Source organism: Neopsephotus bourkii, unplaced genomic scaffold, assembly GCF_033783945.1.
Source record: "Neopsephotus bourkii isolate Nb327-2 ecotype Australia unplaced genomic scaffold, CSIRO-AGI_Nbou_v1 NB_1003, whole genome shotgun sequence".
Taxonomy (NCBI): Eukaryota; Metazoa; Chordata; class Aves; order Psittaciformes; family Psittacidae; genus Neopsephotus; species Neopsephotus bourkii.
This window is the reverse complement of record NW_026901494.1, coordinates 293733-314660: the sequence shown is the minus strand read 5'-3', so window position 1 is coordinate 314660 and position 20928 is coordinate 293733. Positions and strand designations below refer to the sequence as shown.

Here is a 20928-nt window from a genome sequence, read left to right as displayed (position 1 = left end):
TCCTCTCAACAGCTTTACCCTCAACTTCCACTCAACCTCCTCTCTGTGCCCCTTTGCAGCTCCTGTCCTGCACAATGGGGTCCAGGAAAAACCAACTGCTGCTGCCCATGGGAGAAAGGGACACGGGAAGAGGAAAGGGGCAGAGTTATCTGCAGGGCAGTTCCATCTGCCCTGAGCAGTAAGAGCAGCTGATGCTCAACTGAGGGAACGTTAACTCAGGTGGCAGCGCTGAACAGATACCACATTGCTCACATCAATTACCCTGAAGAGTGAGGGAAACGCTTCATTTCAGATGATGGTTGGTTCTGCCAAGCCTTTTATACTTCATCATCATGGAATGGGTTGGGTTGGAAGGGACCTTAAAGCTCCTTCAGCTCCAATCCCTGCCACAGACAGGGACCCCTTCCACTGGAGCAGCTTGCTCCAAGGCCCTGTGTCCAACCTGGCCTTGAGCACTGCCAGGGATGGGGCAGCCACAGCTTCTCTGGGCACCCTGTGCCAGCGCCTCAGCACCATCACAGGGAACAGCTTCTGCCTAAGAGCTCAGCTCAGTCTCCCCTCGGGCAGGTTCAAGCCATTCCCCTTGGCCTGTCCCTCCATCCCTTGTCCCAAGCCCCTCTCCAGGTTTCCTGCAGCCCCTTTAGGCACTGGAGCTGCTCTCAGGTCTCCCCTTCAGGAGCCTTCTCTTCTCCAGGCTGCCCCAGCCCAGCTCTCTCAGCCTTGATGTCAAAGTCTTTCTGAGGTTATCTGAGAAGCTACCAAAAAATTCAGACAAAGCAGCATGTTAATTAAAAGACTTTTGTAGCTTCTATTAAAGCACAAGCTTTGCTGTGCTGAGGGACCAGGGGCCTGCTCTTTCTCTGGAAGCCACTTGAGGATCTGCAAAGCTCTCTCCTGGCTGTGTCCCTCCCCGTGTTACAAATACAGATCGACAGGAAATAGAAGCACAGGTTTCTGTTCACCTCTGTAACTGTAAAAGCAGAAAGAAAGCCACTTGCCTGGTGTTTCACGGGTTTGGGTGATTCGGGCTGCTCGTTGCAAACAAACAAACGCACAGGTTAGCAAGGAAGCATTCCAGCTGCAGGTTACATCCTGAATTAGCAATGGCAGTAGGTTTAACTAGAGACTCACTTCAAAGCAACCGTTCACATTCGGTTTAGGAAATGAAATCTTTCACATATGCAAAATGCTAAAACCTGTGTCTGTGCAAAGGAGCAATTCCAAATACAAGATTGCAGAGGTCCTGGAGCAGCAGGGAAAGGGCAGCAGCTCCATTCGTTGTGCATGGCTTTGTACAGGTCTGCCAAACCACAATGGTAAATACCCACCCCCCCCCCCCAAGTAACCTGCTCTACACCCTCAGTCCCTGCAAGGTGGTTTCGTATGGATGAGATGATCATTATTCCTCAACCATCAAAAAGGTTGCGAAAGGATCAGGGTAAAGCAGTTCCTGAGGAGCCTGGGGGTTGGGTTGTGCACCGCACTTCAGGTGTTTAAGGATGCAAACCTATAAGGGAGAGCAAAGCTTCCAGCAGTGACTGTCCACAGGAGAAGCAGCATCATCTTAAGAAAAGCTTCAAGTTCTGCAGGCAGAAGGGGAATGGGACCATGAGTGTACTAAAGGAAAACAAAACCCCTCCAGGTTCAGTCTGCACAGTTTCTGCAGGAATATTTGATTCCACTATTCTTTCCTTGGCTCAGTCTGCAAGTGTAATAATGCTGAGCTCCCCATCAGAGAGCCTGGGGAGAACCCTGTGTTGAGCCACACACCCTGTGCCGTTGCCATGCCCAGCCAGGTGCACGCTTCCTCCAGCCATGCCTTGTTTTAAAGAACCACCACTGGCTTAGTGCAGAACAACACATTTTGCCTGTCCAGCAGCTGGCAAAGGCTCGGCTCATTCAGCTGAGGGATGTGAAGCTGGCAGAGCTGCATCAGACCTGGTCAGAAAACAACTCGGGCATCTAAACAAAGATGAGAGGTTTCAGTAGGGAGCTACCACTGAAGAAGGACGGGCACAAGGACTGCTCCCTCGGGGAGCCCCTTTCTGTCCTCACTAGAAACAGAGCTGAGCACACTCAGACCCAGTTCCCTTCCTTCTGGTTAAATGAGGGCAGCTTAAGCCCATCTGGGAAATGCTCACTAAGGGAAGCTTCAGGCTGAGTGAACCTATCCCAGATCCTACTTCAAAACCAATTGGTTCTTTTGAACTAAAACAAAGGAAACAATTGAACACTTCAGGTACAAAGGCCAATGCAGCCCCTGAAAGCAACCACTAACCTGAAAGCACCAGTCATTATTTAGTGATAATAGAGAGGGTTTGGGAGGAAGGCTTTGGGCAGAGGGAGAAGGAACAGAAGTCCAGTTCCACTCATCTGTACCAGAGGTGCACTGTACCAGGGTGACAGCAGTGGTGGACGGATACACTTCTGTACAGAACTCACCTACTTCTACACTGCCATGATTGAAACCATCAGCTGATGTCACATATTTGACCATGAACAGAGTGCAAGCATGGCCAGGAGCATCCCCAGCTTGACAGCCTGCAGAACATGCGAGTAACCTGGGCAGTGCCCAGGCAGTGAGTAACAACCAGCACTTCTCTTGGAAAGCCAGGGGTGCCGGTTTTAACTATTTCTGTATGCTGCACTGACTTCCCTCTCATCCCAAACCACAAAGTATGCAAAATAAAGCAGAACCCAAGAATCAGAATTAAGACTCACTTATTAACCATATTAAAGCAACACTAATGCATGCATTAACACCACCACCTCATTCTTTTTTCTCATTCCTATCTCAGTGTGTATGGGAATGACAAGCCAAAGGGAAGCAGCTGACAAGTCTCCTTGTCATCCCCACTCTCCTTGCCCAACCACACATCAGCCTCACCAGTTACCTGTCCTTGTTCTCCTCCTCTCATTCTAAATACCCTTTTCTCTTCACCTCCTGAGCCTTCAGCAGAATCATTGAGAGCAGAGGGGAGAGGCTCCTCTGTGGCCCTGGGACAGGGAATACCTGCCCAGTGCAGCAGACATCAGTGTGGGTCAGCTTTGGTCCACAGCACCCAAGCTAAAGCCCCCTTGCTGTCTGTGTCACAGGTGCATAGTTAACAACTGAGTAAGACACAGTATGCTTGGTGCATGCAAATACACAGATTTACTGGGAATGTCCTTAGCACTACCACCTCATCCCCCCCCATTCCATAGAGCTCAGTTTGTTGGATGTGAAGCTAAACCTTTCAGTTACAACAGGTATCTTCTGCCTTCTCGCCCTTGCTACCTCCTTCTGGGATTGTACCTGTGCCAGTCCTGACTCTCAACCAAGCACGCTGCAGCCAAGAGCTCAGGCTCATGGTCCTCCACCTCCCACCTTCAGAAGAGCTAGTATTTATAACTCACCACCAAGGCTTTCTGCCCTCCCCCTGACTCAGCTCTGCAAAGCCTTTATTTCCGATGTCAGGAATTACCCCAGTCTCACCCAGCTCTGCCAAGCCCCACAACTACTAAAGCTTCTCTTCTGCATGTTCACCACCACCACTACCCACACCTCCTAGCACAGTCCCCAAGACAACACCTTTAACATTCCTTGGGATTAAACAGGAAATGAGACTGTGAGGCTACAGATTCAGACACTCCAGAATGAGGAAATGCTGGTGTTAAGGCTGCTCAGTGCTGTGATTCTACCCTCTGTGGTTACCATGTGTTACTGGCTCTGTTCCCCACAGGACTTCAACTGCAGAAGACATACAGGGCTCCTCTACAGGTGAAATGTCATAGAATAGTTTGGGTTGAAGGGACCTCAAAGCTCCTCCAGCTCCAACCCCTGCCACGGGCAGGGACCCCTTCCACTGGAGCAGCTTGCTCCAAGCCCCTGTGTCCAACCTGGCCTTGAGCACTGCCAGGGATGGGGCAGCCACAGCTTCTCTGGGCACCCTGTGCCAGCGCCTCAGCACCCTCACAGGGAAGAGCTTCTGCCTAAGAGCTCAGCTCAGTCTCCCCTCGGGCAGGTTCAAGCCATTCCCCTTGGCCTGTCCCTACAGTCCCTGATGAAGAGTCCCTCTCTGGCATCCTTGTAACCCCCTTCAGATACTGGAAGCTGCTCTAAGGAAAAGAACTATTAGGAAAGAGGCCATTGGGAAAGAATAGTCTCATGGACAAGCAGCTGAATGCCAAATGTGATGGGGCTGTCCAAGGGATGGGCAGAGCACCTACGTGATGCTCCTCACATAAGCTGAATGTTTCACCACCAGCACTGCTGGAGAACACACTGGGAAAGCACCCATGGCAGGGCAGAACAACAGCACTATCCTGGCCACAGCCTGAGGTGCCAGCAGGATTGGAGGGGTCACATTTGCTTGTAATGCTTTTGCAGCATTCTGCCAGGCTAAAGCAAAGGTAACCCCAGACTTCAGAACAGTCTTGGGGAGATGCATATTCATCCATCAGCATGCAAACTGCTTCCTAAAAACACTCCATGCAGAGCTCAGAACAGCCTCAGCAGACACTGGCCATTGTAACAGGATGGATGAAGGTAAATCCATCGCTAGCAGTCAATTTAAGAAGCCTATTTAGCATCTTCTCTGCGCACGAAGCTCGTACAGAGGGGCCCTGTGGATCCCACCAGCCCTCTGCTGCCTTCTACTGAATATGCCAACAGGGACAAACCTGACTGCGCCTACAGCCCCGGTTCTGACACTTCCTGACTCCCGAGCACTAGGTGTGTGGGTCAGCCATGCTTTGTTTGCAGTGTATGAGTGAAAATGAATTGTTACAGAACAAGGGAGGGTCATTTGTGTTTCAAAACGGTTTTGGTTACACAAACCTTCTGCATTTTTGGTACGTGTTTGGTATATGTTTAATCCAGGGCTCACTAAGGTACTGCATGGGTGAAGTTCAGGATCAAAGTATTGGACCTTTATTCAGGACAGGACCCTGCTCTCTTTACTATGGCCAAACTATGTTTTACAATGAATAAAACCTTTTCCAATCCTTTTCACAACACTCATCAACCATTCATAAAGCAGCTGATTACAACAAACATCTTCAAAACTCTTTTGAGATTAACACCCCCATCCCATTCAACCACACTGGTGAGTAGGAAATACAGCTGCAGTTCAACCAGGGATTTAAACCAACACTGCAGTAGAAAGGGCAACTCATCCTTCCCTTCATGGACATTTTCCAGCCCAGCTTTCCCCTTTCCAGTTTGTGCCTTCACTTCACAGTAGTGATGCAGCCACACAACAAAGAACAGAGGAAACTCAGAATCATGGAATCCCAGACTGGTTTGGGTTGGAAGGGACCTTAAAGCTCATCCAGATCCAACCCCAGCCACTGGCAGGGATGCCTTCCACTAGAGCAGCTTGCTCCAAGCCCCATCCAAGCTGGCCTTGAATTTGCTGGGCTGGGAAAGACTTTTAAGAGCATCAAGTCCAACCCTTACCCCAGCACCTGCCAAGGCCACCACTAATCCATGTCACTGAGGGCCTCATCTACATGGTTTGTGAGCACTTCCAGGGATGGTGTAATTGAGGTTGAATTAATATTTCACCACCACAAGACCCAGGTGCTCACAGCAGCAGATATCCAAAACCAGCTGTGTATTTTAAAGCAAAGAATTGCTAAAAATTCAATGCAAACATTGAAGTCTGGCTGGAAATGTGAAGGAAGGTTTAGATAAATGAGAGCGAGTGACACGTTACCAAAACCCCCAAGATTCTCCGACACAAAAGTGTACACTCTTAGGTTTAATGTTATCAAATCTGAGCTCCAGATTAGCTGCTGACCTCTAGATACAGCAAGTCTACAGCAGCTTTTGAGCCTGAGAATTTTCCATCTACAGGTTCATCTGTGGAAGACCAGAAAGCTTGTTCACAAATACAGCACTGAAAGGTGCATCTCGTTGGACCTAAAACCACCCAAGGTGATCCTGTGTTTTGAAAGCTGGGGTTACTGCAGCAGAAAGCTTTGATCCTGCTCTGAGGTATAATGCTGCAGAAAGCCTGTCCTTTCCCAACACAAGTTAAACAGCCAACACTGACTGGAAGCTTGGGTGTAACTGCTTGTTTTCCCTACTACTAAATTAAAAATAATGGTCGAGACAAAGTTACATGGATTCAATTACATCTTATCTTTAACAAACAGTTGTGGGTTTAATGCAAAGATGACAGCTTTAAAAAGAGTGAGAAACAAGTGAGAAAATATCCCAACTTACAGGAATATTATGGTCCTTTCTTCCTTTATGGGAGGAAGCAACATGAGCAAGGTACTGAATAACCTTCTTAGTGTTTTCAGTCTTCCCGGCACCAGATTCACCTCTGCAAAACATGTCAGACAGTTTCCTCAACATCCATTTCCAACAACAGATCAATCCTTTGTTTGCAGCAACCTCATTTCGTTTCACTTACGGCTTTCACCATGCAACAAACCTTCCCTACCCACCTGAACCCAAGAGCACCCACGTGGCAGGGACTACAAGGTATTTGTTTAAATGACTTCCTTCACCCTAAACATCTCCTTAGCATTGAGATGTTGAACCTGTATGTAACATTAACTTGAATAAAAGCTTTGGATTATATTCCTGAATTCCTCTGTTATCTTAAGGAACAAGAAACAGGCTCAGCCCCCGCCAGAGACTGCATTTTCCAGAGTGAAAATACATAATTGATTTTTAATTCATGCATATCTATAGACAAACTTTGATATTTATGAGCATTTTTACACATTTCACATATCAGGAACAGCTTATGAGAATTACCCAGTGGATAGGGACACTCAGAGCCTATAGCAGCCAGTTCCAAAGCCCAGGAAAACACATTTTCAACAGGTTCTTTATGCTGCACACTGCAGGCTCTTACCTCATTTACAGAGATTTATGGCCACAGGGCTACATGAATTCATTAAGAACTGAATGTATTAGCACAGGGAGGTACAGCCCACAGATCAATAGAGACAGCAAACACACACTGCATTTGTAACACAGACAGAACATGTTTAGACAGAATTTATTGAGAGCTTTACATACAGGGTAGCCCAGGCAGGAAATAAGCACAAGTTCACACCGCTACAGCTGCAAAGGAGGTTACTACAGCTATAAAACATGGGTCTGATCCTTGGGTGGCTCCAAGCGCCAAAGGGATTACCAGGGCTGGCTTTGCCATGATCAATGGCAGCAAACTACTACAGGAAGATCCCATCTTGGGTGAGACAACAACTGCCTCTGGCAACACTATGAAGGATTTGCTCATGGGGATCTGCATGCGAACAGGGAAAGTGCTTCTGTCCTTGCAGGGCTCCGCACAAACAGCAGTTTGGAAGCCAACTACTCTGTAAGAATGACAAGTGCACATTTTATGTGTCTCAACGAAGGTACTTACAATGGGAATGTCCATTTTCCAGCAGGGATCTGAGCACATTCTTCTATAGTTTTCATAAATACCTCCCTCCCCCATGCTGAACGCCAGAGCACTCAGCCAGTCTGCACACACTTCTGTACTGACTACCTTCAGACCTGCGCTTCTTGATCACAAAGGCAGCTCAGAAGCATCCCCATCCTCCCCTTACTGTCTGCAAAAATCACAGAATCATGGAAATGGTTTGGGTTGGAAGGGACCTTAAAGCTCCTCCAGTTCCAACCCCTGCCACGGGCAGGGACCCCTTCCACTGGAGCAGCTTGCTCCAAGCCCCTGTGTCCAACCTGGCCTTGAGCACTGCCAGGGATGGGGCAGCCACAGCTTCTCTGGGCACCCTGTGCCAGCGCCTCAGCACCCTCACAGGGAAGAGCTTCTGCCTAAGAGCTCAGCTCAGTCTCCCCTCTGGCAGGTTCAAGCCATTCCCCTTGCCCTGTCCCTCCATCCCTTGTCCCAAGCCCCTCTCCAGGTTTCCTGCAGCCCCTTTAGGCACTGGAGCTGCTCTAAGGTCTCCCCTTCAGGAGCCTTCTCTTCTCCAGGCTGCCCCAGCCCAGCTCTCTCAGCCTGGCTCCAGAGCAGAGCTGCTCCAGCTCTCGCAGCATCTCCATGGCAATGAAAAATGAGGCAATAGAGCACTTAAATTTTCAACCTTGCATATACAGAAAGGATATCGCCCCAGACTGGACTCTAAAACAATCTTGTTTCCTTTATACCTTCCAATCCTTTTAAATCATGGGAACCCCCCTGGATAACAGCACTAGCAGAAGTGACCTCTTACTAAGAGACAGCACTGTGTGCCCTTTCCCAGCCATGGGCAAGGAAGGATAGATGCTCACTCACAGCAGCTTCATCGTGAAGAGGAGCCCCCAAGAGCTGGGTACAAGCTTAGGGTGCAGCAGCTTGTTCGTTTGACTGATGGAGCTGATCAGCCCCGAGGCTCTGCAAGAGAAAACTCTGAGCTGAAAACCCTGGACAAGGTGATTCTGCAGACAGGCTCTGGGGTATTTACGACAGCTCAGAGGGTTAACCAAGCAACCAAGCTGTACCAATGGCATCTGCCTCTCAGAAGCAGCTGCATCAACCTAAAACCATTTTTGTTCCATTCTTCCTCACAAGCCAACCATCAAGGGGAAAATGGTAGAGAAGCATTGAAAGAGCAGAAATCACTGCACTCAGTTACTGAAGACTTCTGGAGATGGAGAGAGTCCTTCCCTTGAAACATGTTCATTACACCAGCTCTGCTCGTTGCATGGAGAAACTTGGAGGATATTACCTGAAGAGCTGGTTCTAGAGAAGATTACTGGGAGAAGGAGCTAATGGATACCTGGAGATCCTTTCTGCCAAGATACCATCAATATGCAACACCGAAACTGGGTGTACTTTGGGACCGCTACAACTCTCAATGAAAAGTCCCATCTCTCCCCAGCCCAGAATCACCACATACAAGACAAGTATAAAGACTGATAAGCAGAAAACAAGACCTGATGCCAAATCCTCCTTCTCAAGCCTTTATTTCTAGTCTCCCTGTTACTAGTGTTTATATTAACATAACTCATAACTACAAGCAACAGCAAAAGCAGTCTTGCCTGTTTCTAGATGGGTATTAAAATATGCTTAATGCTAAAACCATTCCAGCAGGTAGGAGAAGTAAGAAAAGGGGTACAGCAAAATAAACATTTACATTTTAAAACACCACAATTTGTTCTTATTGTCAGCAGGCCTGGGGAACACATCGGCTGTGCCCTTCAAACTAGAGACATTACCTCTGTCAAATTATAGCAAGTTGACTAAATTCTAAGGAAGGAAAATCTACTCGGACGCATGCAGTGAAGAGAAAGCAGCACAACAAATACAGTCCAGACGCTGGCTTTCTAACAGGGCAGCACACCCAGTTTGAGGAGTCTCTGAACCAACAGCTCTTCTGGCAGACCCCCAGTAAAGCTGCACACAGACAGGAAGGTCGAAAGCTCCCAACACATTCCTCTTGCTAAAAAGCCTTTCAATATAATAGTGGGTTGGGGCTTTTTTTAGATAAAGCCTTTATGCAAGTCCTCAGTCAAAAGCAGCACTAATGGATGTTATCATCCTAGTTCTCCTCTCCCTGGAGCTTACAAGTATGCCAAGTATTTCCTGCAGGATGCGGTGGTAGATAGCTCGGCTGCCATAGACTGCAAAAGAATTAAGAAGATTTGGGATAAAGCCCTTTTCATTTATAGGAATAATGGTTTCTGAGGACTTCAGCGCTTTCCCAGGAGTGCAAACACACAGATTAGAAAAATAAATTAAAGGCTTCTACCTCCACCAACCTGCCCAAAAAAGGTAAACTCTGACTATCACCCAGCGCAGGATTGATGGAATAAGATGGCGCCACAAAGGTAAAGATTAACTTGTTCAAACCCTTGTTTTAATACAACTCAGTATTTTACTATAAATTAAACAACTGAACGCCTCTGCTGAGATCCTTGCCCAACTTCAGCCGACAGCAGCTTGGCTAATGGCTTCAGCAGGGTCATTTCATCTCCCTCTGCTTCAGTCTCAGTTCCACTATGAGCAGAGATAAAACCTCATGAGACTGAAGTGAAAGGTTCCATCAACTCTAGACTTGGGCTATGTCAAAGAGCACATCCAATTAAGCAAACCACCTTCAGCAACAGTCTCAAGTTGGAGGCATGAGGTGATTCCACCAATTAACTGAAGGATCTCTCCCTTCCAAACTGTGTTACAGAGACAAAGGACAAAAGGACAAGAAGTCCAACACTTGGAGGTAAATTTACCCAGTATATGGAGTTCAAGTGCTTTTCCCTGGAGCAAAGCTTCTGCTTTGAAGCAGCTTCATTTAAAATAGGAAAAGCTTAGCTAGTGTGAGCACTTTTCAGTTTTGCCATGGGTTTCAATCTGTTGCCTGTGAAGCTGCAGCATCACCTTCGATACAGGAGAGTTTGCCTGGGGCAAACTCATCTCAGATGTGATTGGGTTCATAAATATCAGTGACCAGCTTCTCAACCAGCTGCAATTTCTTTTCCTGAGCAACTTGCATCCAGCTTTTGCACAGAAGTAAAAGGAATGCAGGGAATACACTGCCTGAAGAGACTGCCTTCTAGAGAATAGGCACAGCAAACACAGCAGGAGAGGACTCATGGGTCAGGAAGCCGGTCCACCGGCTGCTAGGAGAGCAGCACTCTTGTCCCACCCAGCCCACTGACAGTGCTATTGTTATCCCAGGAACAGGTCAAATGCCTCCCTGGGAAAGACCCATTCTAAGGAAAGCTACTGTTCTACAGGAAAACAGTGGTGAAACAGTTGCTGTCCTTACTGTCAGGCAGGTCTGAAGCATCTACACATCTTGTGACAGGTAGAGCGCAGGACAGGGCAACACCACAACCTCTTCCTGAACTGGCAAAGGATTTGAGGGAAGTCAGATTAGTTTAAAGGCACTTCCTGAAGTCCCACTGCAAGGACTGGCACCCTTCCACCACCACCCAGCTGGCCATTAATCCCCCCAGCAGACCAGGGCTATGCAGGACAGACAGTGTGTAGTGTCAAGAGCCACACAGGACAGATGGACACAAATTCAAAGCCTTCGCTTCATCTTGCTACCTGTGCACAAAGTCCACTGCAAACGAACAGTATTTGTGAAGACAGGCAGTATTCAGGATGGCCAGGTGCTGTTAGTGCCATCTCCCTACTGCAGACCATCTCTGGGATTTATATTACTGGAAAACTAACCAAACAAGTCAGGATTTTCCGCCTGGATCACCCGAACCTTTCCTCCGCCCCAGGAGTTTCACAGAACCCCAGCCTGGTTTGTGTTGGAAGGGACCTTAAAGCTCATCCAGCTCCAACCCCTGCCACAGGCAGGGACCCCTTCCACTGGAGCAGCTTGCTCCAAGCCCCTGTGTCCAACCTGGCCTTGAGCACTGCCAGGGATGGGGCAGCCACAGCTTCTCTGGGCACCCTGTGCCAGCGCCTCAGCACCCTCACAGGGAAGAATTCTCCCCTAACATCTCAAGTTTCAGTCTATTTCTATCATCCCTGCTCAGCACCAAGCTCTGGAGTGAGACGTTCATCTGGAAGCAGAAGGTCCTTCTGCAGAGAAGCAAAGCAGTGGCATCACTTCAGTGCCAGGGTGAGTCCTCCTCAGCACTCGCTGCCCAGGGCACAGGAATCCCAGGCTGTCACTGAGGCTCCTCAGCCAGCAATGCCTCCACCTACCACACCAGCACATGCAGCGAGCACTTCCATGGGTTGTAGGAGCAAGCAACTGCGAAGTAAGAGCCCCGACAAGGGTTTTTTGTTCTCACAACAGCAGTTGCAAAGAACAGAAGAAACGCTTATTCTCAGGCACAACCGAGCAGACCTCCCAGTTACACGTTAACAGATATTTACAGTCAAGACCTGTCATTCCAGGCTGCCTTAATCACCTGCCTAGCGTGCTGAAACAAAGAGGTATAACTGAGAGTCTGAGCTATTGCAGAAGAGTCACTAATCGGCTTTACTATTCACACGGCTGCTTTATAGCTCCTTTATTTCTCTCTAGATGCTTCCCATCATCTCTGCACAGTTGTCCAGGGAATGTTACAAGCTGGATTCCAGCCAGAGGTTGCATACAAAAATGCTTGGTATTTGCTGCTGTTGTCCTTTACTAAACAGGCTCTATTCCCTCCACACCCCACCACTCCTACTGCAGCCAGCGCAGATTAGATACCCATGTGGGGCTGCAAGCGGCTGCCAAATGACTGTTTATCAAACCCAGTCTCGGTTTTGAGAATACCAGAAGCTTGTGGTGAGATTCTCCAACCTAGAATTGTAACAGCTCAAAAAAGGGCCAGGCAGCACATTCTTATATCTGACTTCCCAGCAGCTGCCTTGCAGCTGAACAACAGAGCCAGGGAAGGCTTGAATCATAGAACGGTTTGGGCTGGAAGGGACCTTAAATCTCATCCACATCCAACCCCCTGCCACAGGCAGGGACCCCTTCCACTGGGGCAGCTTGCTCCAAGCCCCTGTGTCCAACCTGGCCTTGAGCACTGCCAGGGATGGGGCAGCCACAGCTTCTCTGGGCACCCTGTGCCAGCGCCTCAGCACCCTCACAGGGAAGAGCTTCTGCCTTATCTTCAACTTGAACTTCCCCTGTTTCAGTTTGAACCCATCACCCCTTGTCCTATCACTCCAGTCCCTGATGAAGAGTCCCTCTCCAGGATCCTTGTAGCCTCCTTCACACACTGGAAGCTGCTCTGAGGTTCTCTTCTCCAGGCTGAACAGCCCCAATATTCTTAGAATGTTTCTCAGATTCCACAGCAGAAATGTCTTCCTCTTGGTCAACAGCCCCCAGCTGCAGGAACCATCCTACTGGAGAACAGCCCAGGCTAATGCTGACAAACAGCAGCAACTGAAGAGAAGCAACAACCTGCAGATAAGGGGCAGCAGCAGCATCTTCCCCAAGGAAACAGCCTGCAAACCCATCCATTGCAACTCCTCACCTTACAGGAGTCAAGTGTTCCATGAGGTGGGTGCATGTGGCAAAGCCAGCATCACTCTTCCGGGACTGATTTCAGTGGATCCTGGGTTAATGGAGGCTGCTCCCAGGAAGCTGCTGCAACAACATATTTTCCTTTCTTTCCAGCAAGCAAATAATGTACAGAGGAAAGAGCTTAAATAAGTTCTCCCTTGCCCTCCAGCCAAGGGGGTGATGAGGTTTAAGCCCAGCTTCCCCATAGGGGTGCTGGGTTTGGGCCTCGTTTTTTATTGGGAATCTTGATGAACTAACTCACAAAGGCACGGGCGCTGCAGCACCTGACTGACAGTCTGTCAGTGGCTGGCAGCCCAAGAGCCAAGCAGCCAACTGCCAGGACAAAAAGGAATTACCACCATCGATGTTCACTCAGCTCCTCCCACCTTGCTCTTAACCAGGCAGTTACCCCTGTCTGATCACCTGCACCATGGGCTTGGAACTGCACGTGTTTGTGCCTGCAACTGAGGATTCCTCAGTTGGAAGGCCAAGGGCACGTAAGAAATTGCATCATTACTAACCTGAGCAAAGCAGGATTGATCCATGGAGCAGATATGAGTCCTTGTGGACACAGAATCATAGAATAGTTTGGGTTGGAAGGGACCTTCACAGCTCATCCAGTCCAACCCCCCTGCAATGAGCAGGGACATCCTCAACTAGATGAGGCTGCCCAGAACCACATCCAGTCTGCTCTTAAATGTCTCTAGGGATGAAGCATCCATCACCTCGCTGGGTAACCCATGCCAGTGTTTTACCACCCTCCTTGGACAAAGTTTCTTCCTCACATCCACTGTGAATCTCCTCTTTCAGTTTAAACCCATCACCCCTCATGCTGTCACAACAGGCCCTGCTGAAAAGTCTCTCCCCATCTTTCTGATAGGCTCCTGTTAAGAACTGAAAGGCCACAATAAGGTCTTCCCAGAGTTCTCCCCAGGCTGAACAACCCCAGCTCTCTCAGCCTTTCCTCACAGAAGCTGCTCCATCCCTCATATCATTTCTGTGGCCTTTCTCTGGACCCTCTCCACAGGCCCATGTCCTTCCTGTACTAAGGACTCCAGAGCTGGATGCAGTGCTCCAGCTGGGGGCTCACCAGAGAGAATGAACATGGAAAAATGACTCTTGGTTCACCCCAAGAAAACCCTGTCCTTAATAAGAAATCTCATCCAGCTCTGTCCCTGGGGCTCAGGTACTAACCATGTACAGGCAGAGGTGTGGTTGGGTGAAAGGTGGGGGCACAGTGAAACAAAGAAGAGCAGAAGCAGGGAAGTCACTGCATATTATCTGCCACTAGCTCAGAATAAAGCCCTGTTCAGCAGTCTCCGTGGCAATGCAGGTGTCTATATTTGGTTCCCTAAAGGATCGAGGGTGGAAAGGGAAGAGAACAGACGGAGGCAAAAGGAAAGAAGGCGGCAGCACAGCATTTTGTGTTCAGAGACAACTCTTATTTCTGCAGCAAGAGAGGGATTCATCTGTGTTAGTCACCAGGTCTGGACTGGAGAACTGAATGACAGCCCCATCAGCTGGCAACATAATACCCTCTTGAAGAACCAGCTCCCATGTTCGGTGAAGGACAGGATGTTCTGCTGAGACAAGCAGCCAGGGAAGGCAGCAGCCGGGGGATTTCTCCTCTCCTGGTGTTAAATTTGACTTTGAGAACATATTCCAAACTTCCAAATCACCAGTTCATGCAGGACTCCTCACGGAACACCAGCAGGGGATGAAGCTGAGACAGGGGATGAAGCTTGGAGAGTCATCCATGAGGGCCAGCGCACTGCACACGGTGTGTGATGTTAGAGAACACACTAACCACCCTGCAGCTTCATGCCATGTGTGAACACAGCTCCCTGTTTCCTAGAATAGCGGCTGCAGGAAGGGAACTGCAGCCTGGCAGGGAAGGAGTGGTATTCCCTAGAGATCTGGATCGGGGAAGGCAATGAACAGCCTCAACCCCAGATTTCAGCCACACATTTTCAGGCCTAGGGTACAAAGCCACCACGTGTACCAGATACAAATCAAGATTCAGCTGTCTCTTGAGTCCAGAAGGATCAAAAGCTTCAGTTCAGCTTGCAAATGAAGCAAAAACAAGAGTGTTTAAAGGTTTTCCAGGGAAAGTAGGAATGGATCGGACATTCACTAAGGTAGAACCAGGAAACAGTGCAGAGATGGTCCCTGAAGAGGGAGAGCCAAAACCAAACCTGAACACTCACCCCAGCACCAATGAAAGAATGCCCTTGAGAGCAGGGCTCCTGGTTGTCAAGAGGAAAAAGTGGGTAAGTCCAGAGACCCGGTAAGGTGCTGTTCACATATTATTACTTGAGTGCTTATCTGGCCATGGGAGGCAAAAACCCAGGACACTTTATCAATCAGAGGAAGGGAGATAGGTGAAGATGCTACCCAGATGGACCTTCATCAAGCAGGTCTCTATGGATATCTTGGAGACAATTACGGTCAAGGCAGAGACAGAATGACAGGCACACCACAATGGTCCACCCAGCACGTCAGGGGATGCTTCCTTTCTCAGTAGCTAGCTTGCACCATCCTATGGAGAACAGAAAATGAGGACTTTTAGCTCTATTAAAGATGAGGGTCAGTCGGGTGATCCAGGTCCCGAGCCAAGTCTGGGGTGAGAAGAGGTCTCGAGCCTTTTATGAACTGGCAAAGGAGGTTCTGAAACCACCTCTGGTGCAGTTAAAACACACTCATTCCACCTTATTTATTCCTGCCTTAGTCTAAGACCTGTACTTCCAGCGGCATGGAAGGGACACACACAGAGTTTACCTCCTCACCACAGAAACAGCAATGCAATACAAGTCCTGGACACTGGCCTGCTCCTGATCAAAACATGAGAGCTCCCTTTAATCTGCTACACAAGGGACTTTGCCGCAGCCTTGTCCCATTCACAGAGAGGATTTAGCATCCCAGCCGGATGTCAAGTACTGAGTGTGCAACACAAACCTGACACAAGGATACAGCTCTCCCCTGGGGGAAGCCACGTCAGGGGCAGCACCACAGCCCACAGCTGCCTTCAGAGTCTTACTTGTTCACAAGATACATGAGGGGAATACATGCGGGTTTGATGGCTCTTCCCTTGGAACTGGACTCAGCTGTAACACTGCTTAAGACAAACCTATTTTAAGAGGGAAGTGTCTATTAATGTGAGCAGCAGTCTGGTCAAGCCCCTTTTATTATCCTTTTTACAGTCAGGATCTAAATGGTGCTGATGGTTAGGCGTCATTGGCAAGGTCTCCCGGGGCTATGGTAGAACTTAGTGTTCAGCTTCATGGCAACAAAAACACCACGGATCCCAGCATCCATCACATCATGTGTCATCATATTCTCAAAAAGCTAAGATCTAGACTGGATGTTCTTTGGTCCTGTACATCCAGTCTGGAGATTTGATGTCTCACCCTTGATAATTCTGAGGCTCTGGATCTGTCCACATTACTGAGGAAACTTGTATTTCCTTGTGAACAGTGTCCAGTGACACTGATCCTTTTAACCTTGCTTCTGTGCAGGTACTTCAGCAGGAAACCCCAGTCAAAGCACCAAGGCAGCCAGCAGAGCCAGGAATCTGTTGCTCACACCCAGCTTTATTAAGGTTCTGTCACTCTTCTGCCACGTGTAGCCTTTACCATGGGTGCAACAGACACTGAATTCCAGGGTAACAAAACCTGCCCAGAGTCACAATACTGATAGTTTCAGTACTCAGTTTTGTGACACGACTCCAGGCCACTGCTGAAATCCTTCAGAGCTGCATCATCCATTGCTGCTGAAACCTGGCACGGAGCGGAGATCTGTCAGCAGACATTGACACGTCCAGCAAAAGAGATGTGCCCAGGCTCATCATCTGAGCCTGCACTCAGAGAGTCCTCAGCAGCCCCAGTCCTCACTAGTGGATGTGGTCCCATTCTGAGGTCTGGCTGTAAGGACACATGTCCACTCCTCACCCCTTGCTGTGTGGAAGCAATCTTCTCTGTAAATGCTGTGCAATGAGCAGCTTCTTGGCTGCCCAGCCAGGGTGTGGAACCTACCCCACATGCAGATGCTCTGTGCTTAAGTGTGTGGTACCAGATATAAAACAGGGTTCAGTTGTCTATTCAGTACAGAAGGATCAAAGCTCCTGGTGACCTGACAGGTGAGGTAACAATAAAACTGAAGGCAGGAGAACTTAAAGGCATTCCCATTTGCAAATGAACAGATCAGACGCTCCCTAAATCCTGCAGCGCTGCCATTCCAACCTCTGTGGTCTCTGCTGACCATGTAAAGGAGGGCACAGTTCACGTACAGGCACCAAACATGAAGCTACTTTGGAAGAATTCCCCTGGGGCAAGCACATACTGTCGAAATACCCACAAACACACAAGAACAAAGCATTTCTTTTCACCCTGGGATCCCATCCCTGCTCTGAGGGCTGTTTTGTACATTGCACATGAAGTAGTCATCACATGAAAACAGCAGTCCTACCAAGAGCAGGAACCACAGATGTCTACAAGCCTGTGTTAACTGGATTAACTTTTATCTTGGCTACAGAACTGTATTTGCTTCTGTGTCCTCAGGCCCCATGAATCTTGCATTCATAGTACCCATAGTTCAAAAAAGTGTGGCTTGGAAGGATCCATCTTCAGCCTTGTGTAGAGTCTGGAACTAAGGCAATTTTGTAGGAAGCAGGAGACGAGGATTTGAAGCCCTTCAAGTCAAGAAGGAAGCTGAGCCCGGGTCTCTTTCAGCAGTGACTCTGACCATTAGCTGTATTTGCTATCCTCACCAGCAATGTCCTCAGTGCAGCCAGCACACACTGCCTGCCACACAATGTGCTCCTCAGCCACATAGCCCAGGCAGAGTCAGGGAGGTGCCACCCTCCCCTCTATCCCCATCAGATGTCAGGTTATACCCACCACTGCAGCAAGCAGCTTCAGAACAGACCCAAGTGTGGTTTCACAGCACAGATGAACCACCCTAAGCGCAGACCTGCCAACAGGGGCAGTTGCCCTCCTGCATGGTCATCCCTCCTGCTCCAGGCTAGTGCTTACTGAGCCCAGAGAATGGAACTGCTGAAAAGCACCATTCTGTGGCAGGGTCAGGTCTCTGCCAGCTTCATGCACTGAATGAGCTGATGTTGGCTGCCAACCCCTAGTACAGCAGGAGAGGCTGCAGAGACACAGCCTGTGCAGGCCAGGAAACTGGATCCCATGTAACAGCAGCCCGAAGACAGATCAGCTGAGCAGTGTCATACGGCTGGAAGCACTCGTGCTCTGAGTACCCACCACTGCACACGGAAAGTTAAGCTGAAGCCAGAAGTCTGGTCCTGGGTGGGACCACTGCAGGTGCACACAGCAAAACCTTGGTGTCAGCTGCTTAGAGCTCTCCATGTGAAGCAGATCCAGCGCTAAGCTGCTGCTCAGTGGGGTTTCCAGACCAGCTTCTGATTCACGTCCCCTCGGGGTGCTACACACGGAGCAGTCACAGCCCAGCATTTCAGGCAGATGTTCCCTTCTTAGAGCTTTCTGTTCCTGATTCAGATCTGACATCTCAACTGCATTTCTTAAAGAACATGCCCATAAGGCTTTCAATAAGATGAATGACTGTGTTAAAATAATACATCCCCACATTAAATACCCCTTAGTGCCACACCTTTAACCACCAGGCACTGCTGGTCAAGGTTAAAGCCAAGGGTGGACTCCCAGAGCTGTATCCAAGACCCCTTCCACAACTCAGATTCCCAGAAATGCCTATAGGAAAAGTGTTCACTTACGTGCAGAGAATGGATTGGTCCTCACGGTCTGAAAAACAAGAACAAACATGGTTACAGGTCGATTGCTTGCACTCTCCTGAACGTACAAAACACTTTCCTTTAAGGAATCTATTAAAACTTAGCTTAACAATTGTAAGGATTCTCTCAAACAACATTAATAACATCCCTTGAAGTCCCAGTTCACACATACGCCCCCCCCTCAAACAACAGCTGAGACATCCCTAAAAGTTTCAGCATTTCAGGTAATAAAGCCAAAATTTGGGTTGAATTTAATACAATAAACTTTTTATACTATTCCCTGTGAGGGTGCTGAGGCGCTGGCACAGGGTGCCCAGAGAAGCTGTGGCTGCCCCATCCCTGGCAGTGCTCAAGGCCAGGTTGGACAGAGGGGCTTGGAGCAAGCTGCTCCAGTGGAAGGTGTTGGAGCTGGAGGAGCTTTAAGGTCCCTTCAACCCAAACCAGGCTGGGATTTTCAGATAAAGCTGCCCCAATGGTTTTTATTGCGCATGAACCTTTCCCAGATTAATCAAAGCACTTAAATCTGTAAGTATGAAGTAAGAACAGAGTTTCGAGTACACAACAGCAATGAGCACACTTGGCAGCAGCACTGACATCCCCAAACAAGGGCTTTACAGGTTTCTGTTTTCTTTTTTAAATGAAGCTGCAAGCCTGCAGTGCTTCCATGACTTAGCTGAGTCATTAAAGCCTTGTCAAAGGACACCCAGGGAAACACTGAGCAGAGGCAGACTCAGCACTTCTGTGCCACCCACTGCCACACTCGTGACCTTTGGAAGGAATGCCTGCAGGTCACTTGTACCCTGCCAGAGGTGCTCCATAATGACAGGGTCTTAGAGCGTATTTCAACATCATACACTCTCTATTAAAATCTCTGTAATAAAACATTCACAGACACCTGCAGAAAGTCAAAGGGTGCAGGTAAAGGTGATCTCCACACCCTGTTTCAGCCAGGGCTTTCAGTGAGGTCAACAGCTTGTTCAGAAGCGTGCATCAGGCAGATCTTGCTTTCACACTTCAGCTGTTGGCCGCTGGCTCCAAGCACACACAGCAACCTCCTGAAGCTCAGAACTTCAAACAGGTTTTCCATTCCAGTGGGTAATTTGTAAGGGATTACATTATAATAAATGAAACCAAGCTTTACATCGCTCAGGTGCAAAGCTCAGGACTACATGTTGGACTCTCCGCCACCCTTCTGCTTGATCACAACACTGACTGACCATGGAAAGGGAGCAACCGATGATGTGAGGATCAGTATTCCTTCTAGGACACAGAGTTCAGTCCAAGCAGGATTAAGACAGCTTCCCTACCTGACTCATAGATGTGAAACAAACCCGTGGTACATATCACAGAATCATAGCTGGGTTGGAAAGGACCTTAAAGCTCATTCAGCTCCAACCCCTGCCACGGGCAGGGACCCCTTCCACTGGAGCAGCTTGCTCCAAGCCCCTGTGTCCAACCTGGCCTTGAACACTGCCAGGGATGGGGCAGCCACAGCTTCTCTGGGCACCCTGTGCCAGCGCCTCAGCACCCTCACAGGGAAGAGCTTCTGCCTTAGATCTAACCTAAATCTCCCGTTTATGGTCAAGTATCAGACATCAAAGCATTTCTTTCACTCCTTCTCTCCTCCTGCTTACACCCAATAGCAGATTCTTGCACCCCAAGGCCAGACCCACCAGTGTTGAACACCTCCTGTTGCAGAGCCAAAGTCATCTTGCTGATGCAGCATCAGAAGCAGCAGCAGCCACATCTGGGAAGCTCACATGTACAGCACTGGACTTCCCAAAGGCTTTGAAGAGAAGCCAAGGAGAATGACCAGAATGCAAGAAGGACAAGAAAGCTGGTAGCTCTGAAAGCTGGTTTTCCCGACGCTTCCTTAAACCTGCTCTGAGGGGTGTACTCTGGGGACAGCAACGGGCAGCTCCACAAACCACCCTGCTGCTTGGCTGCAGGAGAGCTGCCATGTCTTCTGGCTTGAAAATCCAGGACCAAGAGACCCCAATGTTTCCCTGCTTATGTATATATAATAAAATACATGCAGTTCTGACTGTCAGAACACAAAACATTATCCCACATCCCTTGCATTACCAAACTACAGAAGCTTTTTTCCCCTGCTAACAGACTAAACCTAACAAACCCCCTGTTAACTCCAGAGCAGGTTCCAGATGTACATTCAGTGCACTGTTGGGTAATTGGTTCAGGCAGGATGTTCTGTAAAGTCCTAGCTCAAAGCTATAGAGTCTGCC

The 20928-nt window shown here is 48.8% G+C and overlaps 1 protein-coding gene across 4 annotated transcripts in view; it reads right to left on the bottom strand.

Moving 5' to 3' along the window:
- MYH10 (myosin heavy chain 10) overlaps window positions 1–20928 on the bottom strand; it is a 93429-nt gene that overhangs the window by 43228 nt on the left and 29273 nt on the right. For 2 of the 4 annotated variants that reach the window (XM_061360009.1, XM_061360011.1), the window contains exons 4-6: window positions 18668–18695; window positions 6212–6314; window positions 999–1028 (exon numbers count right to left, since the gene is read on the bottom strand). In XM_061360009.1, coding sequence (XP_061215993.1) covers window positions 999–1028; window positions 6212–6314; window positions 18668–18695 — 161 coding nt within the window. The remainder of the gene's footprint in view (window positions 1–998; window positions 1029–6211; window positions 6315–18667; window positions 18696–20928) is intronic. The other 2 variants (XM_061360010.1, XM_061360012.1) reach the window with 1 other exon arrangement.